The sequence below is a fragment of the Varanus komodoensis genome, unplaced genomic scaffold (genome assembly GCF_004798865.1).
Source record: "Varanus komodoensis strain SLA01 unplaced genomic scaffold, ASM479886v1 scaffold5, whole genome shotgun sequence".
Taxonomy (NCBI): domain Eukaryota; kingdom Metazoa; phylum Chordata; class Lepidosauria; order Squamata; family Varanidae; genus Varanus; species Varanus komodoensis.
This window is the reverse complement of record NW_025336087.1, coordinates 30,749,193-30,766,636: the sequence shown is the minus strand read 5'-3', so window position 1 is coordinate 30,766,636 and position 17,444 is coordinate 30,749,193. Positions and strand designations below refer to the sequence as shown.

Sequence of the window (17,444 nt, the reverse complement as noted above, 5' to 3'; positions counted from 1 at the left end):
GGGCAAACCCCCAGGTGGAATATACATGTTGACAAATAGGAGGCTTCCAAAGTGGTCTCCTTTAAGAAGTAAGATTTGGATGTTATTATGACACTTGTTCTTTATAATCAGGATATCTGTATTTATGTTCACAAATACCAGTGTAACCAGACCTCTTTGTCCCTTTGAATATTTTTAAATTGTGAGAACAGAATAAGCCCTGAACCCCTGGATATCCATAAAATCAGGGTTCATAAGTTAGGTTTCTTGTAAGCAAAATATATCAAAACCATGCAAGAATGTTAAAAAATCCAAGTAATAAAGCTTATTGCACCAACTTCCCAGATAGGCACTCTAATCATCAGTTGGCAGTTATCCTGTTTAAGTCACCATCTGTGTCCAGAACAACACAGCCATTATTAGAGGCATCCTCCTCTAGATCACACAACTCCTCACCAGGGTTGTCTGTCTGGCTGATAGCTGAGACATTCCTTTCTAATTGCTCTTGTCTGGAAATAAAGGCAGTAACTCCTGGATGCCTTAGATCTTCCACCGATAGAGTAAGAGGGGTTGGAAGTGTAGTCATGTCAGAGGAACTCTCCAGTATGATAGTCAGACAGAGTGGCTTTGGCTCTTGAATTATGAGATCCTTCTTTGAATTCAGGGGCTTGTCTCTTATCATACCGAATTTACTAGTAATTGAAAGTTGTTCTGTGGATGAAAGGGCAGAGAAGGAGTTAAGTAGATTCTCTTCAATTGAGTTCTCAAAAGAAAGGAGTGCTGAGGCCAAACTTGAGTTCATAGTAAAGTCAAGCGCAGGTTCCAAATTGCACTGGGCCATGTCTATCAGGAGTGCTTCAAGGAAGGTTGCCCACCTTTTGCCAATATGGTGACAGAGTATTTATAGATAAATTATCAAACACCCTAGCCAGAAATATCCCCTTGGAGTACAGGAATTCTTTTCAGTGCAATAGTAAACTAGGAATCCTGGGACTGCCAAATGTAAGCAGGACTCTGTATTCCTGATTTAGATTATTGAGAGACTCAACAGAAATTAAATCGATTGATGACAAGTCTCATTGATGACATAAAAGGGCTCTTAGATGGTAAGTAACCTCTCATGTTGAGTTCCAAAGCATCAACTCACCTTTAAATTTGCAAACAGTTCAACACACTTTACAGGTCTGTAGCTTTAACTGGAAGTGTTATACCACTGCTTGCGGCTGCTGTATTTTCTTCTTTTTTTAAGCTCTCCAAGCTAAAAAAGGCAGTTCCTTGGAAAGAGGCCCATTGTAGACTGTATTGGTTTCAACAGGTGACAAAGGCTTCTGTAGGAGGAGGTCAAGTTTGATTTCTATTTGTTTTATCCTTTCAAAAATAGATTCCCCCATTTTGGCAGTTAATTCTGGGAAGTCATCTATTGGGTTGTCAGCTATGCTGTGATTAACAGATTCTTTTTAATGGGATAAATTTGACTTTCCTCTCAGATGCCTAACTAGTGTTGTCGTTGAGATTTATGAGGGGTGGAAAGCAGTTAAAAGTAGGGGTAGCAGAAGCAGGAGGAGAAGAGCTCAAAGAAAAAAAATCAATTTTGGTCTGTTTTCATGCTGGGAGGGGAAACACTTCCATAATATCATGGGCTCTTTTATATGCTCACACTACTAGAAGCTAATATATAAATCCCCAGTAAGCCAGGAATCAGAGGGAAGTGAACAAAAGAAAAATGGGATTTCTGGATCTTTGGGCTAGGTGAGGCCAATAGGTCTCCTTGATAAGAGACCACCACCATGTCTTCCACAATTTATTCAGCCGGACCCACCCAACTTCCCAGCTGTGAACTCTCAAGGCCAAACTTCTCAGCGAACAGAGATACTTAGTAAGCAGGGTAAACAGATTACAAAAGTTCTTACCTTAAAGCCTACTTAATGCAGCCCCACTATATCATTACAATGACGTATAACAAAGCCAAAATATAGGTGGGAGCAACACACCAATCTGTCTGCTCCAAAATTTGTCAATGAGTGAATCGTGTGGGGTTTTTTTTACTTGTGGGCTTGCTATTTTAAACAGAGTGGGATCATGCACTTACAACCAGAAATACATGTCCATGAACATGACTGACTGCAGTGCAAAGATATGTTTATCTTCATAGCTTTATGACAATTTTCACTGATTGCTTAATTTGTTGTTATGCTAAGTGAACAAGCAACAAGGATTGCCTGTGTCGTTGCAGAAGTTCTCTTCATGGGTAGTGCAAATAATCAAGGTGGCCTATAAATTGGCAGGTTTTCCAATGTCACATGCTATTTAGGTTGACTTCATGAGTGATAGTGATATTGGTGGCATGCAGCAAGGGGATCACTCTTCCCAAACTGTGCTGAGTAGGTGTCTAGTTGAAGTCCTTGACTTTTATTGGTCAGTGCAAGCTGAATGTTCAAGCTAACTTCCCCCTTCCATGTGCTGTCTTATTGGCCATTCTACAACAGCATACCAACCCCATTTCTGGTAAGTCAGCTTGCTACTGGCCTGTATCTGCGATGTACAGAAACCATGAAGACGTTACCTGTAACTATAGTTTTTCAAGTGATCATTTGTATGATACACAACCCACCTATTGTCCCCACTTTGGTGTTAATGCTGATACCAAGGACTGTCTTGGTTCTCAAACTGCTTTGGAGTTCTCAAGGAACTACAAGAATAGGTAGGAATGCATTATATTTAGGCACACAGGGCAGTGGAGGAGGCTTACTGGCAACAATTTCTCACCTATTCCTGATCCAGGCTCCACATATACACAGATTCCATATTGTGTTAATGCACCGATGGTTACTTGAAGAACTACAGTTATAGGTATCTTTCTCCACATACTATATGTTGCTTCTAATCACCTCTTGAAATATTGAACATTACTTGAAACATTCCTAAATTATAGTAAAAGATATGCTATATCAATAATAATAAAAACTACTAATAAGGAATGGAAGAGATAGGTGTGCTGAGAATTTTTCAAAGAGAATTTAAAAAATAAATTCCCCCTATGATTTCTAGAAATGTGACAACTCAAGGGTTAAGGCCAGGTGGACCTTGCCTTAAACATTTCATTTAACATAGTAATATAAAAAAATATCAGTGTTTCCAGATTTGGAGAAAAAATGTTTTTTTGGAAATAAACCCAGCTTTTTTCAGGCCTTCATATCTCTAGGAATACACTCTTGTTTTTTACTACAGCAGACTCTTGAAATTGTTTTGGTGTCTAACGAAAAACATTTTTATGGTCTCAAGCATTAACATATATCTTGCGTGTTCATTTTTTAAAAAAACAGTGCAATAGTGAAAGAGCCAAGGAAGAAGCATCTAACAAATTTGACAAATTGTTTGATGTTTTGGAAGAGAGAAGAACAAGTGCACTCAGGGCTATTGAAGCTTCTAAAAACCTAAGACTAGAGAAATTGCTTTCTCAAAAAGAAGAATATCAGGGACTTCTAGAAAATAATGGGCTGGTGGGCTATGCCCAAGAAGTTCTGAAAGAAACAGATCAATCTTGTTTTGTTCAAACAGCAAAACAGCTTCATGACAGGTATGTCAGTTATTTCTCAAAATGTTTAGGTGATTTCAAATCATACCTTGTTTTTAACCATGGCTTGGATATAAAGAACTATGTAAGTGTTTTGTAAGCACATCTGAGTTTTTCCATTCTTTCTCTCTGCTGCAATCTCTCATGCCTCTCAGTGGTCTTCCTTGTGGGCTTGAGGGTACCTCTGAATTGGCAGGCAGTGCGAGGAATTTGCCAGTGCAAGAACTGGCAGCTTCCTTCGCTTATCAGTACCTTTGAGGTGCATTGCATCCAAGTGCATATTATCCAGGCTCATGGGTCTCATGAGCAGTGCTCATCCTTTTTACTTGGATTGTTCAAAAGATCTTCCTGGGTGGACTGTGTCACTACCCTTTTTAAATCTTAGCTAATCTGAATTATGCAACAAATATGCCACAGATTGATACATACTCATCTGCTAGTGGGTTCTATTCCATTGTAATACAGGATGTTCAAAGAAAAATAATATTTTGGTGAACAACTCATTTTTAGTTCTGAGTTCTGAGTTCTTTAGTTCTGAGATATTTATTAAAATTTAAAGGAATGGGTGCTTTAGCATGGTTATTGGAACAGGACTGGTGTTGTCCTGCCTTGTGGGAATCTAAAAGGTTAGATAGCGTGAATGTGTAGCTAATAAACCTTTTCCACATACAGAATCCAGAAAGCTACTGAATCTTTGAAGAGCTTCAGACCTGCAGCCCAAACTTCTTTTGAGGACTATGTTATTGATATAGCAAAACAACAGGAGATTATTGGAGATTTATGTTTCCATTCAAATGGTAAGTTTAAGTGGTCCTTCTTTTTAAACCCTTCAAAGAACATTCTCACACCAACACATTCTCTCTTTCCAAGCACAAATTGCTCTTTTTTCTTTCTGGCATTCTTCTGAAGGCAGTTATGTTCCCCTATAACAATTATACCTTAAAGGGAATTTTTAGTGCTATTCCAAAAGATAAATTAAAACCCTTCATACAGACAGTTAGATATTGGGGAAAATTTAGAGGGAAGCTCTGACAACTCAGCTTTGTGTGAGTTGTACGTGTGTGTGGGCATGTTGAAGCTACTTTTTCTTGTAGAACCTATGGACCATTGGGAATGAGTCAAGGAAGTGTTCCAAGGAGCAGAAAAAAAATATTTCCAGAAGCAGCTGGGAATATTCCTGGCATTTAATGCCTTGTTGGTAGGGGCAAGAAGGATGGTATGAGCAGCATGGGTGAGGAAAATGTTCCAGAATAAATCAACTGCAGCAGTATGTGACATTCTATAAAGTGAGGAGTTTCTCTCCTTTCCTCCCTTCCCGTTCAATTTTGTTGATGCTTCAGCTGTAAGGTTTCTTTATATAACTTAGTAAAAGTATAAGCATTTTAAAATCTAAAGGTATTGTATGTTTCAGGTGCCGATATACCAGAAATCAATGAGGATCAGAGTAAAATATATAACAAAGCTTTGATCTGTTGGGATCATCCACAGAAAGCAGGTTCAGCTGATACTTACATTCTTGGCTATCGTAAACTTAGTAGAGAAGAATCTAACCCAGCATGGCAAGAGACTGAAGTCTTCAGCAAAAGTGAAGTCATCTCTGACCTTGACACAAATAGCAGCTATGCCTTCAGAGTGAGAGGATATAAAGGATCTATCTCTAGCCCTTGGAGCAAAGAAGTTACCTTGCACACACCACCAGCTCCAGGTACAATACATTTCAGCAACTCTCAAACTGTTTGCTGTGGGAGCTTGAGGGCTTGCTATAAGTAAAAGTAAGTGTGTGTGTGTGTGTGTGTGTGTGTGTGTGTGTGTGTGAGAGAGAGAGAGAGAGAGAGAGAGAGAGAGAGAGAGAGAGAGAGAGAGAGAGAAGCATATCTTACTGTGAACAAGTTATAATAATGTTCCAGTCTGTTAATATTTTAAATTTCCCATTCTGCCTGTTCAACTGTGTATCCCAAACAGGGCATTCCTTCAACAATTTTGGAATATATTGGGTTTAAAACTTTAGTGAAATTTTAAGATACAGTTTATGGTGTCCATATGCCAGTTGCTCCTCTTTATGTCCTTACTATCTGAACTTAATATGTGGACAGTATTGTTAGGATGACACCCATGTTGTCCTTGGAAGAATGCCATCTTTGTGCATCACATCTATGGCACCTGTGTGGATCTTGTTGTTGGGAAGATTTATCAACTAAGAGTGATTTGGCAGGAACCCCTCCCACACCCCAACATTCATTATTAAGGGAGGAGTTCCTGCCCTTTCCCTCAGTTCTTCTTCAGCCTCCTTCAGTGCCTTGGTAAATTCTTTTCTCTCTTCTTGTGAGCTGTTGAGCATTTTTTTCTTTTTTACAACCCTTTGTGATTCTCTTTATAAACTCATTCTACTTTTCGCATACTTTCCTTTCTTTTCCCAAACCGTTTCCCTATCTTCCAGTAATAATTTAAAAAAACCCTTTTGGTTCTTCTTCATCTATTCCACAGCCTATTCCTCTATATTTTTCTCATCTTTCTAAACTTTTCCCCTTTCTTGTCTTCCTTCTGATGGAGGGGAAATATCAAAGTTGTGCACAGTAAATTAAAACTAAACATCTGCAGTAAAAACAAAGGTATCAATAACACAGTGGCAGGAATTTACTTACCAGGTAAGAAATACTTACCTGAAAATAACATATTTCAGCAAATGTCAGAAATGAAGTAGGGTTGGTGCCTGACTGATATCAGATGGAAAAGTGTTCCATAGATTGGAAGCTGCCAAACTAAAGCTCTTCTGGTGGTTTCAAAGCAACCCATGTAGCTCTACTAGGAGCGTTTCTTCAGAAGACCTCCTTGTGTAGGCATGTAGATAAGGGAGAAGGTATATCTCCAAGTTGGTCAGGGTTTTATAGAATAGTAGCAGCATATTACTGGAAGCAGATGATTAGGCAGTGCAGGACCTTCAGCAGAGGTGGTACAGAGTGGCATCTGAAAACAGCCAGGTAGCTTCATTGTGCTCTAGCTGTCACCTCCAGACCAGCCTCAAGGGCTGTCCCACAGTCTGAAAGATAACAATACGAAAGGAGATGGGGTAAAGAGAAGAGGAAAATTAGTTAATGCATATGCTAAATCTTAATAATGTTTGTAAAAATTTTCATGACCAGGTCCACTGTATAAGACAGTTCTGAAACTGAAGGAGCCAAGTGGCTGTTTGTTTGTTTATTGAATTTTTTTTGCTGCATCATGAGCCAGAATGCTCACAGCCAAACTGATGAAATGCTAAGCAAATCCCATACTTAACTCTAACAATTTTGAGTTTGATTAATAGAGCTAGCACTTTGAATTGTGTCTGAAAGAGAAACATGCAGAAGTCAGAGCACCAGAATGCTGTTCTCCTAAAAACTCACTACTGGTAAAGATGGATGCCTTCATATGGTACAAATAAGACTTCCTGATCCATCCCTTTTTCTCAGTGGGCAGGGTGGAAAGACTAAAAACCTCTCCATCCACACTTGCTGAGATGTGAGGGGAACTATGCATGTGCACACATGCACATATGCATGCACATGTGCCCATGCTTCCAACCCATTACCTGGTGATGCCTGTGGTTCTTGGGGCTGAAAAAGGTTGCCCATCTCTATGCTAAATAATTGAAAATGCTAAAAACACATTTATATAATGTAGACATGTAAAATACACTTTTTTTGATCAATTTCTACTAATGATACTTTTTCCCTCCCTCTGTGTAGTCAGTGAGATTAAATATAGGTCTTGGGTGTGAAACTGTAACAGTTGCCTTAATAAACCCATGTATATGGTTCCTATTTACAGTTTTCCTCTGTTTTGAGATACTTGCTATAAAAAAGTGGCATACCAATTCTAAAAATAATCTTAGATATACTGGCTTGTAGAAGTAGTCATCCTTTTCATTTTCCACATTTTGTTGTGTTATGACTTGGAATTGAAATGGATTTAAGTGCTATTCTTACCATTTGATGTATACAAGATAATCAAAACTTTGAAGGTGAAAAATAGTTTTATTGTGGTATAAATGTTTACTAAACAAAACCAAACTGGCACCTATGAACTAGATAAACCTAGGTAAAATTTTGGGTAATTTTGAAGCCAGTGGGGTGGGGAGGAACCACGCTTTTTCCATTTCTTTCTGGAGAAAAACTGTCCTTTGTGGAAAAATGAACAATACTTACTTTATAGTGCTTTTTAGGGATCTAAAATCACTTATTTACTTTATGATAGCCTCTCTTAACCTGGTAGCCTCCATGTATTTGAGAGTTCAGCTCCTGTGATCTTTAGACAGCATAGACAAGGCCAGTGTTCTAGTCCAAAACTTCTAGAGGCACCAGTTTGGCAAAGGGTGATTTAGGAGCACACATTATATTATGTATCACTTGGTTTGCTCATATAATTATCATTATTAAAAATGTTAAAAGCAAAACTCTGTAAATTTATAATTATTATCTAAGCTATATTTTAAAATGTAAAATACCAATCATGGTAATTGTATGAATAAAGTAAATTATATATAATAGATTGTAAGTTCCTGTTTTATATCTGACCAGAGGAAACTTCAGCAAATAATCCCTAAAACATTTGAATTATCCAAGAAACCAGAAGATGCAGAAAGAACTGGGGGTAGAGGAAGACTAATATACAACTTCTGTTCCTGTTTGCAAGGATATTTAGGGAAATGCCTAAATCTGTTGTTTTGTCTAGCATTGAGTTTAGGGAACTCAGGCCTGAAAGAAAAGCTGTTGATTGATTGATTGATTTATTTGCCTAGCAAAGACACAACTTAGAAAATCTAAGGTAGCATATTTATCCAAAGGACCTATAAGCTATCTGACCCTGTTTACTGGAAAAGTGACATTTATTCACTTTTGTAAATATATTCTGTTAATGAGTATCTTATGTTTTATTCATTTTGAAAGGTCGTCTCTACTGATTGTGTCAATCCCAGATCAGTGCCATAGGAACCAAGCTACCAAGTTTCTTTTAGGTAGACTTGATTGATTAATAAAGAGCAGCATGAGGTTTTTTGTTGCTCTTATCAAGTGGCTCAGTAGCTATTGCAAGCAACCCATTATAAAATTGCTCTCCCAGGTTCAGATGGGCAGTTCCAGGATTATGGGCATCCTATGCAAGAACAGAGGAGTGCAGAAGTGAAGGTCACATTCTAGCTGCTTTCATCCAACAAAACATTTAGATGGTCTGTTCCAACCATGGTGTTGCTTGTCTCTTCCACTCAACTCCCCTTTGCAACCTTGGAAAAGCAGCTGTACTTTTTTTCTGCATTAGCTGCACAGAAGGGTACACACTCTCAGTTCACAGTCTCAGCTGTGAGCTTGGAGCAAGTTCCTGAGGTCAGAGCTGGGACCCCAAATAACCCTGTGGTCAGCTAGGTGCTGTCTATCCCTGAGATATCATCTTACGAATTAATGCTAAAACTCAGTGGTATATATTGATCTATATTACTTATTTTTCAGTTTTTAGTTTTCTTTTTGATGACAAATGTGGCTACAACAGTGAACGTCTCGTGCTGAATACAAGGAGAAATGTTGTGGAAAGCAGGGCTGGATTTGCTCTACTTTTGGGAGCTGAACGTATCCAAACAGGCTGCTATACTAGCTTAGACTACATTGTTGGAGACACTGGTATCATGAAAGGGAAGCATTTTTGGGCATTCCGTGTGGAGCCCTATTCATACTTTGTAAAAGCAGGAGTTGCATCCCATGCTAAGATCCAAGAATGGTTCCATAATTCTCGTGATCTGACCAGCCCAAGGTAAGCAACACTTTTTGTTGCTTTTGTATAATTCTGCATATATACTGTTTTGTAATACTTTAAAGGCTTCTTGGTCAAATATATAGCTTGGCTTCTTTGCACTGGCTGAAATATTAATTGGGGATTGTGATGGAAGCAATCAATATTTCTCGATGTTGGCCTGCATCCAAAGAACTGTGCAGCTAATTCTTCAGTTGTGCATAGAAACTCTGGAACTCTGTGTGTATTAGATAGCAGCTTCCAATGTCCTTTCATACAGTGGATCTCAAAATTGGCTTGTTATGGCATTTCGATGGGGAGGGAGGTTTGCCGTTAAAAAAAACAAACAGAAAATTACTATGGGCATACTGAAAGTCTGGCATAGCTAAAATAGCTCTTTGAATATTTGCCATTGTGAATCACATAATATGAAGATGCTTGAAACTTAAACAATTTTGTATTGTTAACAAAACTGTTCAGGTATTATTCCCCCACTGAGACTCGTGAACTTATTCCCAGTTGCTGTGATTATAAGAGCTTAAATAGGTTGACCACCATCTTAATTTGAGAAGCAGCAGCTATACCCCAAATAAACATACTTCCACACCTAGAAAATTGAACAGCATCATCATCATTATCCCATCTCATTTATATCCTGCTGTTCTCCTCTTAAGAGGAACACAAGGCAGATTGCACAGCCCTTCTCTGCTCCATTTTATCCTCACAACAGCAACCCTGTGGGGTAGGTTAAGCTACAAGTAAGTGGCCTAAAATCACCCAGTGTGCTTCATAGCCAAGTGGGGACTACCATTGTGCCCTACTGGCTGGCTACTGTTGTACACATAAAGCTGAGAACATACTGTAATTCCCAAACTGGCACCTTCCACATGTATTGGATTGCAACTTCCATCGTCCATAGTTATGTCCAGTGGCTGTACTGGTCTGGGGCTAATGGGATTTAGAGTTGAACTCATCTTGAGGGCACCAAGTTGTGGAAGGCTGCATTAGAAAATAAGACACTGCTAAATTTAGTGGCTTCTTTTCCATCTGTATAGACCATCTGAGTTCTCTGTTTGAGAGAGTGATTGTTTTTTACTAGAGGAAATGCTTGCAAGTGATTACATTAAGTTGCATTGTCTTATTCATGTTAACGTTAGTTACACTAACTTTCATTACTCCTGTTTATGTAGGAAAATGAACCCAGAATTGGTCCCAGTAGTCCATGTATTAAATTGTATTTGATTTTAAAAAGTAAAATATCCGAGAAGCAAGTGGGCTTAGAAGGACACGTAATTTTCTATTGTATTAATTCATGTGGTTGTACAAACCCAAACAGGTACTCCATGCAGCATAAATTAAGCTCAGAGGTGCATGACATATGAGGCAAACTGTTGCAGGCAATTACTGTTGCACATAAGTACTCTAAGTAGTAAGTACACATAAGCATTGTACCACCTGAGAACTCTTCAACCCCTCCCCCCTTTGTTTTTCTATAGAGCAGACATTACTTAAAATAAGGAGAAATGGACTTGCGCGCGCACACACACACACACAGCAATTCATTCAGTGCTATTTGCTAAACTCAAATCTAGCCCTTCAGGCTAGTCTCTTTTTCCTTGTTCTCTTGTAACTAGAAGAGAAGCATGGAGATGAGAAGAGCAGACCCAACAGCAATTGCCTCAACCGCAATCAAATGTTCATTTTCAACACTAATTCTCATCCATTGGATAATTATTTCAATTTTGTCACTACCACAATGCAGCTTATATGTACTTTGCTAGTGCCGGCTGCCCAAATGTGTTGTGAAACAGTTATTCATAATATTTGTTCTCCATTTTTAAGATCACTGATAAATGCATTTTTCCCTTTTTTTTTTTTTTTGAAGATTACATTTGCGTAACTCTATCAGGGAGAGAACAGTCATTCATCAAGAAGAAAAGGGCCAGAAAGAGGAGGAGGGGGGAAGAAAGGAGAAAAGGTGGACATTTTCTTTTAAATCAATATATTTTAGAACTTTATCATTCTCAAAAGTATGGCATTGTACTCCAGGGAAGTACAGTTGTTGGTGAAAACGTAGGCGGTATCCAGTGCTACCTACACCCTAGTATAGTAGGAAGCTCACAAAACTTTATGCAAATAGAAGTGTGCTGAAAGGCTTGTTTCTGAAATAGGGCAAGTTGGTGACTGGCTTCCTGTAGTGCAAGTGGCAAGTGTAATAGAAACAGCTGGGGAATGTAGGGGTTATATTGGATACAGCCAAATCAGATACTTCCCTTTCACATTGTCTTTAATTAGGCAAAAATACAAGGAATTCTCCCCTCAGGGCCATTCTGCCCCTTCCAACATGCACTCCTTTCCCGTGTTAGAATCATGGCCTATGTGCAACCTCTGTTATACATGTGCCTTTTTTCCTATCTGAAAATACCCTCTGCATAGCCATTTTCTATTTTTATTTATTGTTTTCTCACAAAACATATTTCAGCAAGCACAAGTAGACTTATTTTCTTTCATCATAATAGTTTATTTCCATTCACAGATAAGCTCTTCATAACCTTTTTACCCTTCACCAGCAAGGTGGGTTTTCTAGAACATTTTCCATCGATAACATTTCCAATGAGAGTCATATGCATTAAAAAAAAAAAAAAGATTCAGTTTACATCTGAAAACATCCCTTCAGGAGGAATGAGCAACTTCTGGCTCTTCAGATGTTTTGGTCTATATTGGGGATTCCCTCTTTCCTGCACTGTTACCACCTACAGGGAAATTGCTCCTTCACTGGGTATTGCTATCTTTGGAGTTTCTTATTTTCAGCAAGTGCTTCTATTTATGTGCCCGAGGAACACTTTGCCACAGTAAGTCAGAGTTCCTCAGGATGATGTATTCCTGCTGCCAGTAATTCTGTTCAATACTTACAGAACTTCCCAGTGGCTGTTATACGAGGACAGTGCTCCAGTACTAGACACTGTACTGGTACCTACCAATACTTGTAGGACAGTGCTCCAGTACTAGAGAGAAGCTGTAGAATTCAGCAAGCAATTTATTAAAGGGCTATCTTGTGCATAAAAGATTAATGATACTTAGTTTGGGGTTTTCAAGAGTGTTTACTGACCATTAGAAATCAAGAGAACCTGGACAGTTGCACACACCATGCCACTCAATAAATGACAATAGGTGGGTGGTTACACAAACACCCACAGTATACCCAACTGACAATCAGGCTCACTTTGGCTTGGCACATCAACTTCCTGGAGCTTCTGGCTGTACAAAAGGCCCATCACCTCAGCTAGGCATGCAAATAAGCTGTGTGCCCTCTGGGTAGTTTACCACTACTTCACCTTCCACAGAGACAAGGCAGTGCTCCATCCAGACCCAGCCTTTCTCCCCAAGAGTGGTGTCAGAGTTCCACCTCCACTAGAAAATCATCCTCCCAGCCCTCTTTGCTGTCCCCACCATCTAAAAGTTCACCCTGCACTTTTTACATGTTCTGAGGGCCCTGACTCCAGGATGGAGTCCTTCCACCATTCCCTAAGACTCTTCATCTGCTATGGGGGACAGAACAAAGGGGACCCATTTTCTGCTCAGAAACTAGCAGTGAGTCATGAGCTGGTGAGGGAATGGCACTCTGCAAGGACCGTAAGTGATAAGATCTCTTGAAATGCTTCTAGATGTAATAGTTTTGCCTTCAGTAGATAAGTGGGCAACTGTGGTCTGTTAGTGGCTTTCCTAACACACAGTTCAGCTCCCATAGAAAAATATATATCCACTAGTAGATTTGCATTCTGTTATGTCTTCACCCTAACTTTCATCTGTGTATTCCACTAGTTTTGAGCTCGTGGAATACACTACCAGTCTTAGCTACCAGCTACTAAGACAGCTACCAGTTGCCAGTGTGCTGTCCCTTTTGGATATCTTGCTATCCTTTTGACTGCAATCCAGCCTCTTTGCTTGCGAGAACTAGTTTTCTTGCCTGGTTTGCTTACTGCAGTGGCTAAGTAAAGAAGGGACTATCCATAGTTTTCTGTGGCTGTTTGTTTGTTTTTCCTTGTAGTGGTTCATTAGGTTCTCTCTTTATGGAAATTTGTTTCCATTGGTGTAGGCATTGGATTAGCATCCTTTAGTCCTAGGATCTCCAGAATGATAACTGGAGTAAAAACGCTTGTAGTCTTTGGTATACTTTTGAGAGAAGCCTTTGGCATCAAACCTGGGTTTTGTATCACTGTATTTCTCTTCCTGCATCTTGCTTGGCTTAAAAAGTCCTCTTGTAAACTATGGTCTTTTTGCTGATTGGCAGTTCTGTAAGTCCATTTTTGCTTTTGCATAGTGCCTCTAAATCTTTTTTGTACGGCCCTTTTCTATTCGTTTGCTTCTGCTGTGGACACTTCTTTCCATGATGGTGGTTCTTTATTGGACTGCAATGAGTGTCTGACGTAGGTAAGTGGTATCGTTTCCTTCTACAACAATCTTTGCTCTTCTGTTCCATCTGCCAGCCCTCTGGGAGCTTCCACTTACACTTCCTCACTGTTGTGTGTTTGGGTGATAGCTGCATCTCTGGGTGTCAGGCAATACTCCTTTAACTGTATGCTTTTGGTTTTATTACCAGTCCCTTTGCTGTTATCACCAGCACAGCTCTATTCATTTCTATACCACTCTGTATATTGTCATCTTTTCTGATTTTGGATTTAGGAGCCTGTGTCTCTTGATTCCTAGAGCATGGTGGCTAATATGCCTTCTTCAGCTCTAGAATCCAGTTTGACTCTCCTTTCATTTGGGATATGCATACAGACCCAGATTCCAACACCTCAGATGTTCTATGCTTGACTTCTACTAATCTCATAACTCATAGGGAGTCTCGCCCATGGTCATGGTTGGTAGCTCATTTTGCAAGTGCATGACTGTCATTACAGTTTCTCCCAGAATCTGTTTGAAAGTCTAGCAGCATATACATCACCATGTCTTTCAGTGATGCTTTCTTTCTGCAGCACTATTTTGTTCTGAGGTGTGTGCAATTATGAGTCCATGGTCTCTCAAATATGCTTGTGTGTGATGCAGTACCACTGTTACTTTAGCTAGTTTAAGGATACTTGTTAAACTTATTGGTTATTTTTGCATATTCTTCCAGCATGTGTACACATTGGGACTTCAGTATTAGTAGGAAGGTCACACAGTACCTCAAAAAGTCATCTATAAAAGAAAGGATATTCCTTCCATCTTAGGCTAGTGGAGTAAGAACACATAGTATGAATCAGTTCAAGTGGCTTGCTGAAGCATCTGTGCATTTCCTGGTGGCCTTGATGAACAAGGCAATGTTAATTTAATACATTTTGTATCACTTCCTAGTTTGTGGAAGCATGCAGATTTGGACTTCAGTTACCAGTATTTACCATTGACATGCTGACAGGGGCTTCTGAGAGTTGAAGTCCAAAACATTTGAAGATCCACCATCTGCTACACTTTTTATTCTATACTTTTGTCTTGATTCTTGGCCTGTGATAGTACTGATCATTTGGATACTCTGACATTAATGTGATATCCTTTGAGATGAATGTAACAGATCAAACTGTATGGTTTTGATGCTTGAATATAACATGGAGCAGAGATGAAATCATACTCTTTTTTTTCTAGCTAAGGGTGGGACTGCATAACAGAGGATCTAGCCTTATGCACACAAGCTTTTAAGGGTCAAGTTCTTGTTGTGTAAATGTCAAATGTGCTGTGCTGTGAAAGATACAGTGAAGAACTTAGGTGCCATTCTAGCATTTATAAATGTATGTGTTTTTCTTCTAGATATGAGCAAGACAGTGGTCATGACAGTGGGAGTGAAGATACCTTTGTTGAGTCCTTGCAGCCTTTTACACTGGTAACTTTAGGAATGAAAAAGTTTTTTATTCCTAAAGCATCCCCTGCTTCAGCTGCTCCTAAAGATTCTGGAAATAGAATTCTTCCCATGCCATCATGCATTGGAATCTGCCTTGACTATGACAAAGGCAAAGTTGGATTCTATGATGCAGACCGGATGAAGTGTCTTTATGAGCGTCAGGTGGACTGTTCTGGTAAAATGTATCCAGCCTTTGCATTGATGGGGAGCTCAGGGATTCACCTGGAAGAAACAATTACAGCAAAATACTTACATTACCAAGATGAAGACATGTAATGCCCGAAGTTCCATCTTTAGCGTTGTGTCTTAATTACATCATATTTCATAAGTGCTTCTGCTGCACCTCTGCCTCTGAGCCTGGTTATTTTTTGGTTTTAGAATTGCAGAGAAAGATGTCCAATACTACCAGCTGTCGAGTGCCTGGAAGATCTTCATGAAGTCACCCCTTGGACTGTCTTTTGTCATGCAGTGACCATGGATACTCAGATTAGTTCCATTTTACTTAACACTTCTAGCATTCACATTCCATTTTTAAGAATACAAATAGGCCCTGCACAATTGTGAATTTCATGTCACTTATATATTATGTATGCTCACTCCAGTATTTTGACTTCATTGACTGGTGAGGTGTCTTAGCAACTCTCTTTCCATGTGAGCAATGTTTCACATTACCATAGAACACTGGCAGTGTTTGGGAGATGCATAATGGGTCACAGTAAGACAGTTTTATTGTGACTTGTATACATTTTAAAATGCTGTAGCAGTATTGGTAATTAACAGCCAGGTTCTTATGCGTTTTTCAGTATTTTAGGTTATCTCCTATATACTGTATTTAATATATTTAAATAAGTGCAATTTCTCTTGAAACATCAGAACTTGGTTTTGAAAACTCTCTCCTTATATAATGGTTTTCTGGGCAGACATGCAGCACAAATTACTGTATGTACAGGGTCTTTTTTTAATTAAAGAAAAATGTTTGTTGGTACATTTTTTAAACTTCATAAAGGTTTTTAGTGCACTTAGAATAACTGCACTGATAATTACATTTGAGACACTTTTGCCTTAAGGTGTCAAAATCTGTTATCTAAAGAGCAATCCATATAAAAATTCTGTAAAGCTCCATGTAGTCAATTTAGTATGTGAGCCATATTGCTCTGAGAGAGGAGTTTGTGAAACATTGTACATCTGAGTACTTTTTTTTTTTTTGGTGGAAATAAATGTGTAGTATGTTTTAGTGAATACTGTTTCAAAACTATTGAACATGCAGTAGGTTTTTCAAGATTCAACAACTAGTTATTCTTGATCACAAAGTATATCCCAAAGCATTAATTTTAGCTTGTGTTTATTTATGAGATACTAAGCCATAACTTATTTATTGTACATTGAATTGATAATTCTGCTTTTTAAAATCCTAAAGCATAATTTAATCAACAAGTGAATTTGGAATTTTAGGCTGTCTTCATACACTCTTGCTATTTAAATTAAAAATGTGGTTAATGCTGGGAGTTAGTAGGATGCTTAGGAGATAGTAAGTAAAAAAAGGGTGCTTGCTCTTCAGTTTAAGGGACCATGGAAAAGTCTGTCCATCTGACAATACAGAGGTTCTAGCTTTTTACCAAAATGGAAATATCTCTACTATCTAGAAGAGGTTTTTGTTTGTTATTCGTCCCTCCCTCCCTCCCTCCTTCCCTCCCTCCTTCCAGAAAGAGCCCATTTCTACCTAAAAGAGCACTTTATGTACAGACTAAGCTAAAACTTGTGTGGATCATTCACAATATAGCTGCTATAACTAACAAACCTGTTAGTGACTGCCATGTGATCTGCAATGCTCTATACAGGTGTGTATCATGTAGACAATTTTCAGAAAGGAATATTGAAGCTTTAATGCAAACCATAAGGCCTTGTTTAAAATATTGTGAGGTGGAAATATAACTTTCAAGTTTTTTTCTAATAAAATTTGACAAATAAAACAGTGTCTTATTACACTCTGCTTTGTTGTTACTAAGATTGGACAATTCCCAAGGGGAACACTAGTTTCTAAATGAGGGAACACTACCATCTCATTTTCTCGTACATCATTCTTTGTACGAAGCATAATTCTTTATACAAAAATGAGGTAAAGCAACTGTAAAATTAATATTTTTCCCAAGTCTTGACAAAAATGGAATTGCTTCATGGCAAGCATGAGTCATCATGTCTTTTCAACTCAAGCAGCTGGCATTTGCAATATTTGTTTTACTAATGTTGCTGTATAAAGCT

General features: G+C 38.7%; 1 protein-coding gene across 1 annotated transcript in view; it reads left to right on the top strand.

Annotated features, from left to right (window-relative positions):
* TRIM36 (tripartite motif containing 36) overlaps positions 1-17,155 on the top strand; it is a 44,062-nt gene extending 26,907 nt beyond the window's left edge. Inside the window, exons 6-10 of the mRNA XM_044446726.1 lie at positions 3,303-3,556; positions 4,226-4,350; positions 4,965-5,258; positions 9,034-9,331; positions 15,095-17,155. Coding sequence (XP_044302661.1) covers positions 3,303-3,556; positions 4,226-4,350; positions 4,965-5,258; positions 9,034-9,331; positions 15,095-15,461 — 1,338 coding nt within the window. The 3' untranslated portion in view covers positions 15,462-17,155. The remainder of the gene's footprint in view (positions 1-3,302; positions 3,557-4,225; positions 4,351-4,964; positions 5,259-9,033; positions 9,332-15,094) is intronic.
* Positions 17,156-17,444: the final 289 nt, after the last annotated feature.